Genomic DNA, 15,075 nt, shown 5'->3' with positions numbered 1-15,075 from the left:
AAAAAATTAAAAATGGCCATAACTGGGTATTAAAATAGTATTAGGCAAAACGTGGTGTACCAAGAAAGATTCTGAAACTGAAGTATCCTTAAACACCTTGTGTTTATTTACGAACAGTAGAAAGAAAATAGAAAAGAAATTGATAACGTATTTATTTACATGAATTGTAGCATGTGTGTGTGTATGATTGGTGAGTGTGAAGAGGCAGAGGAAAACACAGTTGAAGAAGTTTATATAAGGCACACAAACAAATCTTTCTTCCTAGTCCTTCTTTTCTCTCTCTCTAATTCTACAAAGCAAACATGCCCAGCCTGTTCTCCAAACACCTTCACCTCTGTTTCTTCAAGCTCAAATACCCCACCATTCTCCACCACCCTCACCCTCCACCGTCCACCGACAACTCCACCACCTTCACCCACCCCTCTTCCGACGACGACACTTCCTCCTCCACGGAGCCTGACTTCGCCTCCGTCTTCGCCTCCCAACGCTTCTTCTTCTCCTCCCCGGGCACCTCCAACTCCATCGTCGAGTCCCCCGACACCCGCACCTTCGTTCACACCGGCGGCGGCGTCACAGTCCCCAAGTATTCCCTCAACCCCTACGTGGATTTCCTCCGCTCAATGCACGAAATGATACGTTCACGCCAAGTCTTGGACATCACCGAAGACTGGGACTACCTCCACGAACTTCTCCTATGCTACCTCGCTGTCAACCCCACTCACACACACAAGTACATCATTCGTGCCTTCACCGACCTTGTCCTCCAACTCCTCTCCTCCACCCCCTGCCGGACGCACAACCACCACCACCGGCGCCACCGTAGCCTCTCGGGAAACTTCCTCTAAACAAAAGAAAAAAAATTTAACTTATTAACACGACGTTGGTTGGTGTCAAGTTATTTTATCTTCTTACCAGAACGAACATATTGGCGGTTGTGCGATCCACTTCATGGGATCTTTTTTTCTTTAGTTTTTGTATCTTTGTCTCGGTAAAAGTGGTAGCAGAGCGGCGTTTGTATCATGATGATGAAAAAGAGAAAGTTAGCGAAAGCAAGGAGAAGGTGTGTTTGGATGAAGGTGTTTGTTTATAACGTATTAAAGAGTATATAGTGCTGGTGCTTCTTTCTTTCTGTTCCTGTTATGTAAAACAACTAAACTATACTATACTCTCTCTCGGTTTGAAAGAAAAAGCGTGGTGTAAAATTTGTTGTGTGACGTTGGTGATGGGGATAGTGGGTGACAAGCAGGATTGGTTTATTGTCCTTGTGTTTGTTGTTGGTGTTGCTGTGTGTGTGGTCCTTATAATGGCATAATTAACTACAGGAATAGCAGGGGAGTTTTGCAGACTAACTCACGAGCACCTTGCCTTTCTTGTATGTGGTAAGGTACAATGGTGGGCTTTGTTTTGTCTCTCGAGCCACATGTCCTCTACACAGATATTAATTTCCTCATCAAAAGTAAAATGTAGGTATATGTGAGTGTCTCCATGATTTTGGAAAATTGAGCTTAATCTGCAAGATGTGATTTTAGCTTGTAGAGACAATGCTGGTGATCGTTGATGAAGAGAAATTGGAGCATAAGATATGGGTGTTTGTGGGAAGGATGAAAAGGAATATTGGGATTAATTAAAGGAGGGAGGAGGAGTTGCAGGTTGCAGGTGGCAGGACATCCTTTCCCCCCTTCTTTTCAGCTTTTTCACGCCATGAAAATAATGCACCTATCAAAAGCAGAATCAAGTACAAAAACAATCAAGGACGAGGGAGAGAGTAAACCTGACTAGCGACAACAAAAAACAGAACCAGATAAGGTTCTTTACCACTAGCTACGAAAATGGCTTAGTGAATAACAGCCAAAGAAACAAACAGTTTAGTGATTCAAATGTACCAAACTCATTTTTGTAATATTGCTGCATTTTCATTCCCTTGTCAAGTATCCAATTTTCAATGTCTCCATTACTTACGCACACAATGATTTAGTTCATCAATTCCCCAAGTTGGTAGAACATGTGTTCGACTCCACATTCTCTACATTAAACACCAAGCTCTCTGTCAGTGAATGGTCCAAGTCAATTGGTTGAGTAGATGGTGTAAACTCCCTCAATTTTTACTAATAAAAAAAATACAAAAAACCATGCACACAGAGTGGCTTAACACCCTTTTGAAAAACAAATATTATGTCTCTATTCATATTGCTTTTGCCAATTAAAAGTATAGTAACTAGCAAATAGTTAAACACTAAGGTATATATATATAAATGATCAGTCTTCATACCTAGCTTCCACAGGAGGGTGCTGTGAGGTTCAAATCCCCAATTGATCTTGAAAATATATGTTTAGCAGGGCCAAGAGTTACTAAGCGTGGAAGAACTGAAATTCGCATTGGGCGTAAAAAGCTTTTTGGAGGTTAACTCTACGTAATAATTGCTATTTATTTAATGGCCCTTGTAGGGGGAACTTGGGGACAAACAAAGAGTATCCAAAGAGAGCTTCAACAACTGCGGCTAAATAATGGATACTCTTATCGTTTTAAGTTTAATTAATTTTAATTATGAATTAAAAGTAGTTGGTTTAGGTAAGTTTATATACCGGACTATTTGTCTTTAGTGTATGCACTATTATTATTATATGCGAATGTTCATTTGGACGACAAGTTTATATGGCATATGTTAACTTAGAGTGGGGGTAGAGAGGGGTTTAAAATAGCCCTACGAGACTGTACCAACTTCCATATATGCTTCTCAATTTAACTAAATATAAGAACATTGTTAATGTACTAAAACATATTTAACGATAAAATATGCATGGTAAAGACCGCCACTCACTTAATTAATTGCGGTATTAGAAACAGTAATGATAAGGACTGCTCTAGAAAAGCCAAAACATGTAAGATTCTCGTTCTTAATTATATCCTTCTTTCAACACCCACCAATGAGAACAGGAACGGGGTATCTTGTACATTTTGCTGTTTTGTTAAGAACCCATTTCTTTTACAAGCTTCTGTTCTTGCATATTCTGAGAATGAAATAATCCACTTTCACACCATAGGTATTGACACAAAATGTTAGTACACAAGTTTAAACCCTTACCCCTTTCATTTCCATATATTCTCTTACTTACATCTTTACAAGGTTCGTTTTGAGGTTACGGTTGCAAATACCGTTTTGAGGTTCGTTTTTGTAAGATTACAGATACGTGTATTAATTCTTTTAACATTTTTTGGTACAAGAAGAATCTAGTATTGGGATTCAGGATTGATGATTGAGAAGTTGGATTCAATGAATTACTTAACTTGTGTTTCATAAGGTCAATTATATGAAACTGATGTAAACGATTTGATGGGGTAGTTTAGATACAAGATAGCCCCCTACGCAACATATCTTTCTGAGAGTGATTTTCGATTTAATTAGATCTCTTATTGACCAAAGATGAAACGCAACACATCAATTATTCAATAGTAAGCATGAGTTCAAAATAATAAAATATAAGTGTTGTTATCGAGAATGAGTTCTAATTTTTTTTTAGGCTGTGTTTGGATCCGCAGATGGAAGGGTGGGAGAGCGAAGAAGTTAGAAATCAAGCGTGTTTGCATCCGCAGATGTGTGAAGAATTGGAAGCGCAGATTTGTGGAATGGTTAATTTTGGGATCCTCTATGGAATGCGAAGATGGATGGGGGAGAGGAGGAAAGTCCATGTAAGCAGCAGGTAAAATACTAATTTACCCTCACATTTTCACATTTTGCTATGCACCTGCGGTCTGTTGAAGCCTCTGAAATTGAACATGGAGTACATTTATTTATGTTATTAATTTTGATTTTGTTTAATATGTAATATATAATAACATAATTTAAAATAATATACATTAAATAATCATAAATAATATTAAAACTATCTAAATACATTAATTTAACTAACAAAATTAATTTTAAATTAATAAAATGAAAAATAATATAATTATATTTAAATTTTTAATTATATTTATTTATTTTATTTTATTTATAATTATAATTTTACATATTATTTTAATTAACTAAAATATACACAATTTTTTTTCTTTTTTATATACATAAGGATAAATTTGTAATCTTATAATTTACAACATTAAAAATAATTCAAAATATCTTTACAACAATCACATCACTCACATATTTCAATAAACTTTCTTCACACATCCACTCTAACATACCTCAATCCAAACACCCACAACTTTTTTCACACTTTCTTCACACTTCCACTCCTTCACACCCTCAACTTTCCACTCCTCCACACCCTCTAATCCAAACAAAGCCTTAGAGTTTGTACGAGTATTGTGAGTTCTCCAAATCATTCTACCGAGTATTAGAAATGGAGAAAATTCTCCGCAAGTTAGTAATAATATAGAAAATTGTAAGTAAGTAGATAATATGGAATTAGATATACTTCTTAATATCGAGTTATAAACAACTTAAATAATTTATATCAAACTATAAGGTGAAGTGTTATGATTGTTGACTTTTTTTTCTATTAACAGAGAATAAATATGTAATGATAATAAATAATACAATAAGAAATATTATATTTAGTAAAAGAAATTTACAATTAAGAAAGAGAAAGGAGAAAAAATGACAAAAAAAATATTACATAAATTAGCGTATGAATTATTTATGAAACATAACAAAAACACCAAAACTAAAGTTTGGACAGGATTTGACGTGCGACCCCTCCTATAATTGAAAACAATGGAGAATGGCAATATAGAGGAGAAGTTAAAAATAGAGTCCAAGTGTGAGGGTAAACCCTAAACATGGTACATTATGCATACATTCGAATCAAATATTCTACAGATAAAAATCTTTCAAGTGGATCCCTTTATCTACACACCTCACTTCAAACAAGACAAGCATGTTAGAGTAAGTAAAAAGTTATATGATTAAAATACAAAATGACAAAATCTCGAGTTATTGATGGTATATATAAATTTGTATAAAATAATAGCTTTATATTTTTTGGATCTTAAAATTATTTGGTAATGCAAGGGGTTCATGAGTTTATTCATATTTAGGATAAAATTTAATGCAAGCTAATGTTTTTTTAACAAGTCAAACAATTTTATTTATGAAAAAAGGTACACAACTTCTAAACTTAACTCTATTCATCCTTCTCATTGCAGTTTAGGAATATGCTGATTAATGTAAAGACAAACTGAGAACATAAATTACTATGATTTCTTTAAATGATTAAAAGTGTTGAGGGAATAACACAAAATAGTTAAAGTGATAAAATTTAATTGAGTTGATTTCATTCGGATTTTGAAAATTTTGATTATAAACCAAATTGACCAGATTAATATCAAGTTTTTTTATTTAAAAAAATTAGAAATAATATAAATTAATTTATATTTAAGAATGTTAATAACAATGGATCAAATTAAAGTAAAAATAATAATTAAAAAACTAGAAATAATTTAATTCAGATAATCAAATTCATTTGAATTCCTATAAACCACATATGGCAGTGCATGAAAGAAAGTTATGCTGTTTTGTAATTACATGTAAACAGGATATATTGGGAGTTTAAACGTGTTTTTGTATTCTTTTTGAAATGCTGTTTTATCTTAGACACCATGTCCTTCTTTTATAGGCCTATATAGGGTTCTAGGTATAGCCACTGTTCTTGTTTGCATGCAGAAGGGACAACCTCCGTTGCATGTTTCATGCTTCGTGCTTCTATTCATATATGCTTCATTTTGTTGTTATGCTTCTTTCTAGTTTCAATGATGAATGAATTTTCTTTTAGTCCAGTTCGTTACCAAATAAAAAAGAAGGATATGTTAAAATCAGAAGCCAAACAATTTTTACTATTTCTTCCAACGTCCATTCTTTTTTATGTGGTATCCCATAATTTTAAAAATTTACAATGTCTTTGTTTTTCTATTAAATTCTCTCAAAATTTAAGTCCACCTTTCGTATTGTATAATTGAAAAGAAGAATTACATTCTAAATAATACAATTCATAATTATAAATTTGACATATATTAATTATATTATCTAGAAAAATATATCTCTATTTATACTGGTCAGACGAGATTTAGAAATTTTGGTACTCAATTATAACCGACCGACATATTTGAGATGTATTAAGGATCAGAAAAAGATTAATCAACCTAGACAGTAAGTAAATATTAGGTAATATATTTTTAATTACAATCCAAACGCTAATTTTAGCCTATAATAATGGACTTATAATAATCATATAAATTATCACAAGTTTTGAGAAAAAAAATACGTCATTATCGTGCATTAGTTAATCCGAACACTGAATTCTGAATTATTTTTTGATCGTCGAATCATCCACTCGATTAAGAGTCTACTAAAGAAAGGAAAGTTTAACTGAGTTAAATGAATGATAATTGACAAAAAAAAATTGTTAATTTAAATGAAAGAAAGAAAATAAATTATCACAAATTTTCTCAATCTCTTTTTTATACAAGAACTATCATAAATTTCAAAAGAGTTATTAACTTTTATTTTATTTTATAGTGTTTATACAAATCCAAGTACATGGATCAGGCCACAGGGCCACAGGAGGATCCACCTAAAAAAAGAAATAGAATTTATTAGTTTGTAACATACCGGAGAGAAAATAAATTTCAGAAATAAGTTAAATATTTCAGCCTTTGATTCTAAAACAACTATGTTCATGAAAAATAACACACAAAAATAATGATAATATAATATTTTTCAAAACTATGGAGTTGTCACAAAAAATGGGTTAGAAAATGTTTTGGTGGAATGACTCCAGCAGTAGGCTCCATCTATGAAGACCAGAAGTCCAACTTCTATATTTATATATGTTGAGTTTAGTTTTTTATATTTGTTTAGGCACTCTTTTGTTTTAGTTTTATTTTTATAAATAATAATACACACATTTTATTATTTGTATACATACATTTAAATGAAAAAATAAAGTAAAAATAAAATCACATTATTATAATCATTAATTATCAGTTATGTGTGAAAGTAAAGAAAAAAAAAAGTTTCCCAACTAAAAAATTCACATGTGTTTGAACTATTGCTCATGCAAAATCAAACTACTCATTAAATCAACGAAGACTCTATTTTATTTTATTAATATACTCTTTTTTTTACAAATATATTAATTATATCTATGCACAAAACTATGAAAAAATTATATGAAATTAGTTCATTTTATATATCTTGATAAGTAACAAATGATAATAACAACAATTCATACATTAATATAACTTTTCTACGCAAAAAATAAATAAATTTTAAAACCCAACATTTATTTAGCTTAAAGATGTTTTAATTGGATACAAAATAAGGAAAAAAACGAGTTAAAATCAATTTTTTTAATAGAGTTTCTTGATAAATAACAACGCGGACAGAGCTTGTAAGGCTGGGTTATCCAGCAGAATTCTCTTAAAAATCATGAATAATTGTGTTTTATAGAATTGAATAAAGTAGAATTAGATGAAATAACTGTTATTAGATTATTCTTTTCGAACATTTTTTTTAAAAGGAATGAAAAGAACTCAAATTTATACTAACGCTTTGACCTGTACTGTATAAATGATAAATTTTTATCTTTAAATAATAACAATTAAAAAAAAACATTTTTCAATATATAAAACATATTATAGTTAAATTTAAAATAAATAAATAAATATCTTTAAACATACAGATACATTTTAATTTTACAACGGAAAATAAAATTTATGACGTAATGCTATCCTAAAATTGATAATTTATTTTTAGCAAAAACTATTGAATTTTGACTTAAGATAGATATAAAAAATGAAATTGAGAGGAGAATTGGTTAGAAACGTTAATTTTTTTAACAGAATAATAATTTAAAATAATTGTGAGAATTTTTTTGACTAGTAATATGATTAGATTGTGACGAGCATACATATTAAGAAAAGAGAAAAAAAAAGTAAGAAAAAAAGATAGAATGAAAACTTAACTTTTAAAATTTATAATATTTTTTTTTTCATGTCTGGATCCCATGAATTTGGAAAGAAATAGCCTTGTTTTTATTTTTTTTCTTTTCATGATAAAAAAGTCCAATGAAAAAAAAAGAAGCCTTTTTCCCTTTTATTTAATTATCAACTAAGTAATATCATGTTTGAACCTGATTTACGAAACAAAAGAAATATTACTTAGACCCAAAATAAAAATAAGCTCAATTAAACTCTATCAACACTTCAGTATAAAACCTATGAAATTGAAATGGCATGCAAGAAAACCAAAGGTTGCTGAAAAGAATGCACTCTGTTCTCCGATCACGTATCCATGAACGCGCCTTCTCCAAACCTGCTTGGTTCTTTGCTGGAGTCAGCTGTTTCAACCCACTCTTCCCTGCTTGGCCGTGCGGTGCACGCGCTCATCCTCAGAACCCATGACACCCCTCTCTCCTCCTTCCTCTGCAACCACCTCGTCAACATGTACTCCAAACTCGACCGTCTCAACTCAGCTGAACTCCTTCTCTCACTCACCAACCCCCGCACCGTCGTCACTTGGACCTCTCTCATCTCCGGCTGCGTTCACAACCGTCGTTTCACCTCGGCGTTCCTCCACTTCTCTAATATGCGCCGTGAGTCTGTTCTCCCTAACGACTTTACGTTTCCTTGCGTCTTCAAAGCCTCGGGTTCGTTGCACATGCCCTTTACCGGAAAGCAGCTTCACGCCCTCGCCCTAAAAGGTGGAAATATATTGGACGTGTTTGTGGGGTGCAGCGCCTTCGACATGTACAGCAAAACCGGCCTTCGAGTCGAGGCTCGAAACATGTTCGAGGAAATGCCGCACAGAAACTTGGCCACGTGGAATGCGTATATTTCCAATGCAGTTCAGGATGGCCGGTGTTTGGATGCAGTTGCGGCGTTTAAAAAGTTTCTTTGTGAGGGTGGAGAGCCAAATGCGATAACGTTTTGTGTGTTTCTCAATGCGTGTGCTGACATGGTGAGTTTGGAGCTCGGGATTCAAGTACACGGATTTATAGTTCGGAGCCGGTACCGGGAGGATGTTTCTGTTTCCAATGGGCTTATTGATTTCTATGGAAAATGTGGGGACATCGTGTCATCTGAAATGGTTTTCAGTACAATTGGCGGTGGCAGGAGGAATGTTGTTTCCTGGTGCTCTATGCTTGCTGCTCTTGTGCAAAACCACGAGGAAGAGAGAGCGTGTACGGTCTTCCTGAAGGCAAGGAAGGAAGTTGAGCCAACAGATTTCATGATCTCGAGTGTACTCAGTGCGTGTGCGGAGCTTGGAGGGCTTGAATTGGGCAGGTCAGTTCACGCTCTTGCTGTTAAAGCATGTGTCGAGGAGAACATATATGTTGGGAGTGCACTTGTTGATTTGTATGGAAAATGCGGAAGTATAGAGAAGGCAGAGCAAGTATTCAGAGAAATGCCTGAGAAGAACCTAGTCACTTGGAATGCAATGATAGGTGGATATGCACATTTAGGCGATGTTGACATGGCATTGAGTTTATTTGAGGAGATGACACTGAGCAGCTTTGGTATAACACCAAATTATGTTACACTAGTTTCGGTATTGTCAGCGTGTAGTAGGGCAGGGGCAGTGGAGAGAGGATTGCATATATTTGAATCCATGAGAGGGAGATATGGAATTGAGCCGGGCGCTGAGCATTATGCATGTATTGTGGACCTTCTAGGGAGGTCTGGTTTGGTAGATCGTGCATATGAATTTATTAAAAGAATGCCAATTCTTCCCACTATATCTGTATGGGGAGCTCTACTCGGGTCATGTAAGATGCATGGGAAAACAAAGTTAGGGAAAATTGCTGCCGAAAAGTTATTCCAGCTTGATCCTGATGACTCTGGCAACCATGTAGTGTTTTCCAACATGCTTGCATCTGCTGGCAGGTAAAAATTCACAATTATGATAACTAAGTTTCCTTCTTGGATAGAATTGAGAAGTTAGCTGCATTGTTCGTTTTATTTTGTAGAATAAGCTGCCCATCCTAATTAGTTTCAAAAGAATTTATTTTCTTTTTTCTGCATCTAGTAGGATAAGGCTAGTATTATTGTTGTGGTGGTTTTCATTTTTGTGCAGTTGCTTTAACATGTTTAGCTAAAACTAAAACTGTCTCTTCCTTATGAATTAACATTGTTTATGGTTCTTTTGCTAATGCTTGTAGTAATTGCTAAATGCAGATGGGAAGAAGCCACTATTGTTAGGAAGGAAATGAGAGATGTTGGTATTAAAAAAAATGTTGGTTATAGTTGGGTTGCAGTAAAGAATAGAGTCCATGTTTTCCAAGCAAAGGATAGTTCTCATGAAAATAACTCTGAAATTCAGGCAATGCTTGCTAAGCTCAGAGGGGAGATGAAGAAAGCTGGGTATGTTCCTGATACCAATCTATCACTCTTTGATTTAGAAGAAGAAGAAAAGGCTTCAGAAGTATGGTACCACAGTGAGAAGATTGCTCTAGCATTTGGCCTCATAGCTCTTCCTCATGGAGTGCCCATACGTATTACAAAAAATCTTAGGATTTGTGCAGATTGTCATAGTGCCATTAAGTTCATCTCAAAAATTGTTGGAAGAGAAATTATTGTGAGAGATAATAATCGTTTTCATCATTTTAAGAATGGTTGGTGTTCTTGTAAAGATTATTGGTAATATTCCCATACTCAGATTATTTTATCCATTTCATTTGCCTCAAAAATATTTTTAAGCAACACATCTGGTTCTCTATACCCATGTTGATGATGAATGCCGATCAATTGTTACTTTCACGGTGTATCTGCCATTTCCTAATAAACTGTGCAGGGGTTTGGGGGCTGATGTACCATTCTACAAGTATCGGCATTCTGCGACAGGTGCTTATTCCGGGTGTTTACATGGTAGAGTTTGACAGGGATTCTGCTGGGTGATTTATGTATGTGACAGGCTGATTTGATTTTGGTATGTGCTGTAGTTGGTATTACTAGGATCTTGTGCCTTGGATGGGGGCATTGCATACTTTTTTTATGGTTGAGGTGGGAAACAGACAATTTTTACTGATTGTTACCAATGTTGGTGTAAATTTAGTGACTCGGTTTATACCTTGGTGTGGTTCAGGACATGCCTTAATTTAGGGCTGTGGTGTGGCGGTGAGTGGATTGCAGGGTGGTCAACTTCTGATGATGTCACAACAAGGATTTCTCATACCAGGATGGGAAATGTGTAGAAAGTGTTTTACGGGAAACATTGCAGCTGCTGCTTCAGAGTCGTATCAAGGTGGATTAAAAGCTGGTGTGGACAATGAAACTCTATGGAGGATGCAGTTTTGTCTCACGCAAACGTACTCCAGGGCCTTAGATTGGGGCTATCTCTATTGTATGCATCGCGCACACACAAGGTATCTTCATTGTACATACGAGATGGTATATGCTTCGGGAGTCAGCAGCAAAGATGTGATTATCAGCAACTGGAATGGTTGTGGATGATTCAGAGTTGGAAGACATAGGGGGGGATCGATATGAATGTGGTCTTAAGCTAAAGCTTTTGATACTATATTGAGGTATGATTAAATTATTCACAAGTTTTTTGATTGAGATACTACTGCAGTTTGGTGCAACTGAATGGAAACGAAAACACTCTCATAAAGCTAATTTTGTGAAATAAAAGTAAAAAATAGATGGTTGAAAAAAATTTACATGTATGCTTGTTAGGCTAGTAAGTTGGTTAGAAAATAGAAAAAATTCTACATTGCATATAATAACCATGCTCATCATTCGGCTATAAATAGCAGGTCATTTTGTGAGCTTGATGCATCTCAAAATTATAGCTCTTCATTTGAGAGAGTTAGAAGTAAGAGTGATCTAAGGGAGTGTATTCTCTTATTACAAGAGAGCGTGTAAATGTTATCTCCTTGTAGTTTTAGAGTTCTCTTCCACTTTGTGAAAATACTTCTCTAGTCTTTCTCGCTTATCCCTTACCAATTGAGGGTTTTCCAAGTAAAAATATTGTCTCAATTTGCAACACTCAAAGGTTGGTTAGCTCCAACCTTGATTGCATTCACTCGCTCACAGCTCTCTTAGAAGTGTAGAGAATACTGAACTCTGAAAATGATTATTGATTACCTCAAAATTGTGTACCGAAGATTCTATATATAATTCTGGCTTGCTAAGCTAAAACTATTTTTACTCCAGAATTAGACAGCTTATTTTATAAGCAACTAATAACAGAATTAATCCTGTTTTTAGTTCTGTTTACTTCCTGTTATTACACAATTCCTTTTTTCATGTCTATAATGTTTCGCGTGAGATATTATGTTACTATGATACCAATAGTGGTCTCAAAGCCAATAAGTTGATATTATTTTGCTTATGATACACATTAGTACAATGCTGGGAAAAAAATCGTATTATGTCTAACTACCACATCGAAAAATTTCTTGTAATAGTGTGAAAATGCATATTTAGAAAAGTTTTTGCAAGGAAAGATTTGATATTGAAGTGTATGTATCCATATAAGACTCATCTCTCTCGTGGGAACTTCCGTGGTGTACAATTTCATGGTTTTTCGTCAATCATTTTCCTAGTAAGCAGTATTATTCATGGTCGAAGTTGCAATAGTCGGGTTTAATGAAAAAAATAATAATGTGAAACTATGGCAATAAAATATGAGATAAAGAACTACAAAGGGAGTGAGTGATTCATTTCTTATGAAATTGAAGTTAAGGGAAATTTAGAAATAAGTCTAGATGCAATTAAAAGTAACCTTGTAGGTACCATTGATGCAAAATGGAAAGAGATGAATGTATCACAATGTTGTAGGAAATTTACACCTTGCAATGGTAGATTCAACTTTGTTCATTGTTGTAGGGAATAAGACTACAAAAGAAGTTTTGGATGCTTTCATATGAGGGTGGCCAAAAAATCCAAATTGCCAAATCCAATCTATAATTATCCAAAACCATATTACTTTTAATCCATTTAAATGGATTTATCTCAAATCTAAATCCATATTTTTGGATTTTAAGTTCAATCCATTTAATTGGATATGGATTGATAGATTGGATACATTTTTGGATTATCCAAAATGGATTTTTGGTTGGATTTTGACTTGGCCCGGGTCTAGGTTGAGCCAAGTCAATCCAAGTTGAGCAAAGTCAATCTTAGTCCATGTCGAGTCGAATCAGTCTGGGTCCAAGTCGAGTCGATTCTGTCCGGGCCCAAGTCAAGCCTAGTCGATCCTGGCAAAATTCGAGCCGAGTCGGCCCAAGCCAAAGTCGAGCTAGTGTGCCAGAGCCTTAGTTGAGTCGGCACCGAGCCCATGTTAATAGATTTGGTGTGTGTCCGTGATGTTGCTTGATCGGACCAGTGGTGCCAAAGAAGAGCAGCACGAGCTTGGAGCCACCTGGTAAGAAGAAGAAGAAGAAGAAGAACCCAAGAAACAGAAACGGGACCCTAGCACAGTGAATGAAGAAAAGTAACAGTACACGTGTTTGAAGAGAAAAAGGAATTCAGAGATTATTATTATTATCTGATAAACAGAAAGAAGGCACAGAGAAGATATATACAAGGTGATGAGGTTCAGAATAATAGCTGAAGCCCAAAGAGGCCCAAAGCAAATGGAGGCCCAAAAAAGAATAAAAACTATTATACTTAACACATGTCGAACATAGTCGACTCGGGTAGATGTCGAGCCGAGTCGACCCGGGCCGCTGTGGAGAGGAATCGGCACGGGCCAATGTGGAGCGGAGTCAGCACGGGCCAATGTGGAGCGGAGTCAGCACGGGCTGATGTGGAGCAGAGTCGGCCTGAGCCGATGTCGAGCAGAGTTGGCCTGGGCCGATGTCAACTTGTGTCGAGGCGGCCCAGGCTCGTGTCAAGCCAAGTCGGTTTAGGCCCATGTCGAGTCGAGTCGGTACGGCCCGTGTCAAGCTGAGTCGGTCAGGCTTGTGTCGAGCTGAGTCAGCCCGAGCCTATGTCAAGTGAAGTCAGCCTTGGCCCATGGTGAGCCGAGTCGGTTCGGGTCTGTGGCAAGCCGAGTCGACTCGGGTCCAGGTCAAGCCAAGTCAGCTCGGATCACGTTGAACCAAGTGGGCTCAAGCCGAGTGGGCCCAAGCCCATGTCGAGCTGAGTCGGCCTAGTACCAGGTCAAACTGAGTCCGTTCGCACCCAGGTCAAACCGAGTCGGCCAAGGTCGAGCCGAGTCGACCCTGACCCAAGTCTAGTTGAGTTAGTCCGAGTCTAGGTCAAGTCGGTTTAGGCCCAAGTCGAGCCAAGTCAGCCCGTGTCCAAATCGTAATGGATTTAATCTAACTGACAAAAAATGGATTTAATCTACTTTAAATGGATTTGAAAAAATCCAAATAAATTTGATATAGTTAAAATGCATATGAATTTTAAATCCAATCCATTTGTTTGGATTTGGATTTAGATTGGATTTTTCAAAATATCCATGACCACCCGTACTTTCATCAAGTTGAAGATGCATACCAAACTAGAGAAAACTATGTTGAATGAGTGAGTCAACATCAACAATCTGAATACTTTATTCTACGATGTTGAAATTTGACATTGTATGTTGAGTATTTAAACTCTAAATCCTAGATCCTAAACCCTAAACCTTAAATCTGTTTGGACATTCATAAAATATAAAGTTTTCTCTTTACAAATATTTTGGTGGATATTTGAAAATATGTGAAGTTTTCACTTTGGAGAATATTCTTGTATAAAGTGATTTGATATTGTACAATTTGATGACAACATTCCAACTCTCGTTTGCAGTCTTCTTCTATGTATAACTAGACAACATTGAATCTTCAATGTAAGGTGCAAATTGGCTGCAACGTTGTCATCTTTCTCTTACCACTATCCATCAGTTATATCTGCAGGTCTACTTTTAATTGCATCTAGACAAATTTCTTTCCTAAAATTGCACTTATATTCCCATAGGAAAAAATTATTCCTATGAACTTTGGTGTCTCATTTTTAGTTGCCTCAAGTTCGCACTATTTTATTGTTTTTCATTGAATTGGCTTTTCAACTTCAAACGTGAATAGTACCACCTATTGAAATAATGATGGTAGGCAGTAAACTACTGCCCCAAATGAGTTCCCAATAAA

The 15,075-nt window shown here is 35.4% G+C and overlaps 2 protein-coding genes and 1 long non-coding RNA gene across 3 annotated transcripts; all 3 read left to right on the top strand.

Annotated features, from left to right (window-relative positions):
- The first annotated feature begins 245 nt into the window (after positions 1–245).
- LOC137828944 (transcription repressor OFP12-like) lies at positions 246–1,928 on the top strand. Its single transcript, XM_068635713.1, has one exon. The coding sequence runs from the start codon at positions 303–305 to the stop codon at positions 843–845; it is 543 nt and encodes a 180-aa protein (XP_068491814.1). The 5' UTR covers positions 246–302; the 3' UTR covers positions 846–1,928.
- A 6,260-nt stretch (positions 1,929–8,188) lies between these two features.
- LOC137829939 (pentatricopeptide repeat-containing protein At4g14850) lies at positions 8,189–10,683 on the top strand. The gene is made up of 2 exons (XM_068636972.1): positions 8,189–9,880; positions 10,172–10,683. The coding sequence occupies exons 1-2, from the start codon at positions 8,289–8,291 to the stop codon at positions 10,635–10,637; spliced, it is 2,058 nt and encodes a 685-aa protein (XP_068493073.1). The 5' UTR covers positions 8,189–8,288; the 3' UTR covers positions 10,638–10,683.
- Positions 10,684–10,699: 16 nt separating this feature from the next.
- On the top strand, positions 10,700–11,198 carry LOC137829942 (uncharacterized). Its single transcript, XR_011084113.1, has 3 exons — positions 10,700–10,837; positions 10,936–10,996; positions 11,079–11,198. It is a non-coding gene; the product is annotated as an uncharacterized lncRNA (long non-coding RNA).
- The last annotated feature ends 3,877 nt before the right edge of the window (positions 11,199–15,075 follow it).

This window comes from Phaseolus vulgaris, chromosome 7 (assembly GCF_000499845.2).
Source record: "Phaseolus vulgaris cultivar G19833 chromosome 7, P. vulgaris v2.0, whole genome shotgun sequence".
Lineage (NCBI taxonomy): Eukaryota > Viridiplantae > Streptophyta > Magnoliopsida > Fabales > Fabaceae > Phaseolus > Phaseolus vulgaris.
This window is presented reverse-complemented; position numbering and strand designations above follow the sequence as displayed.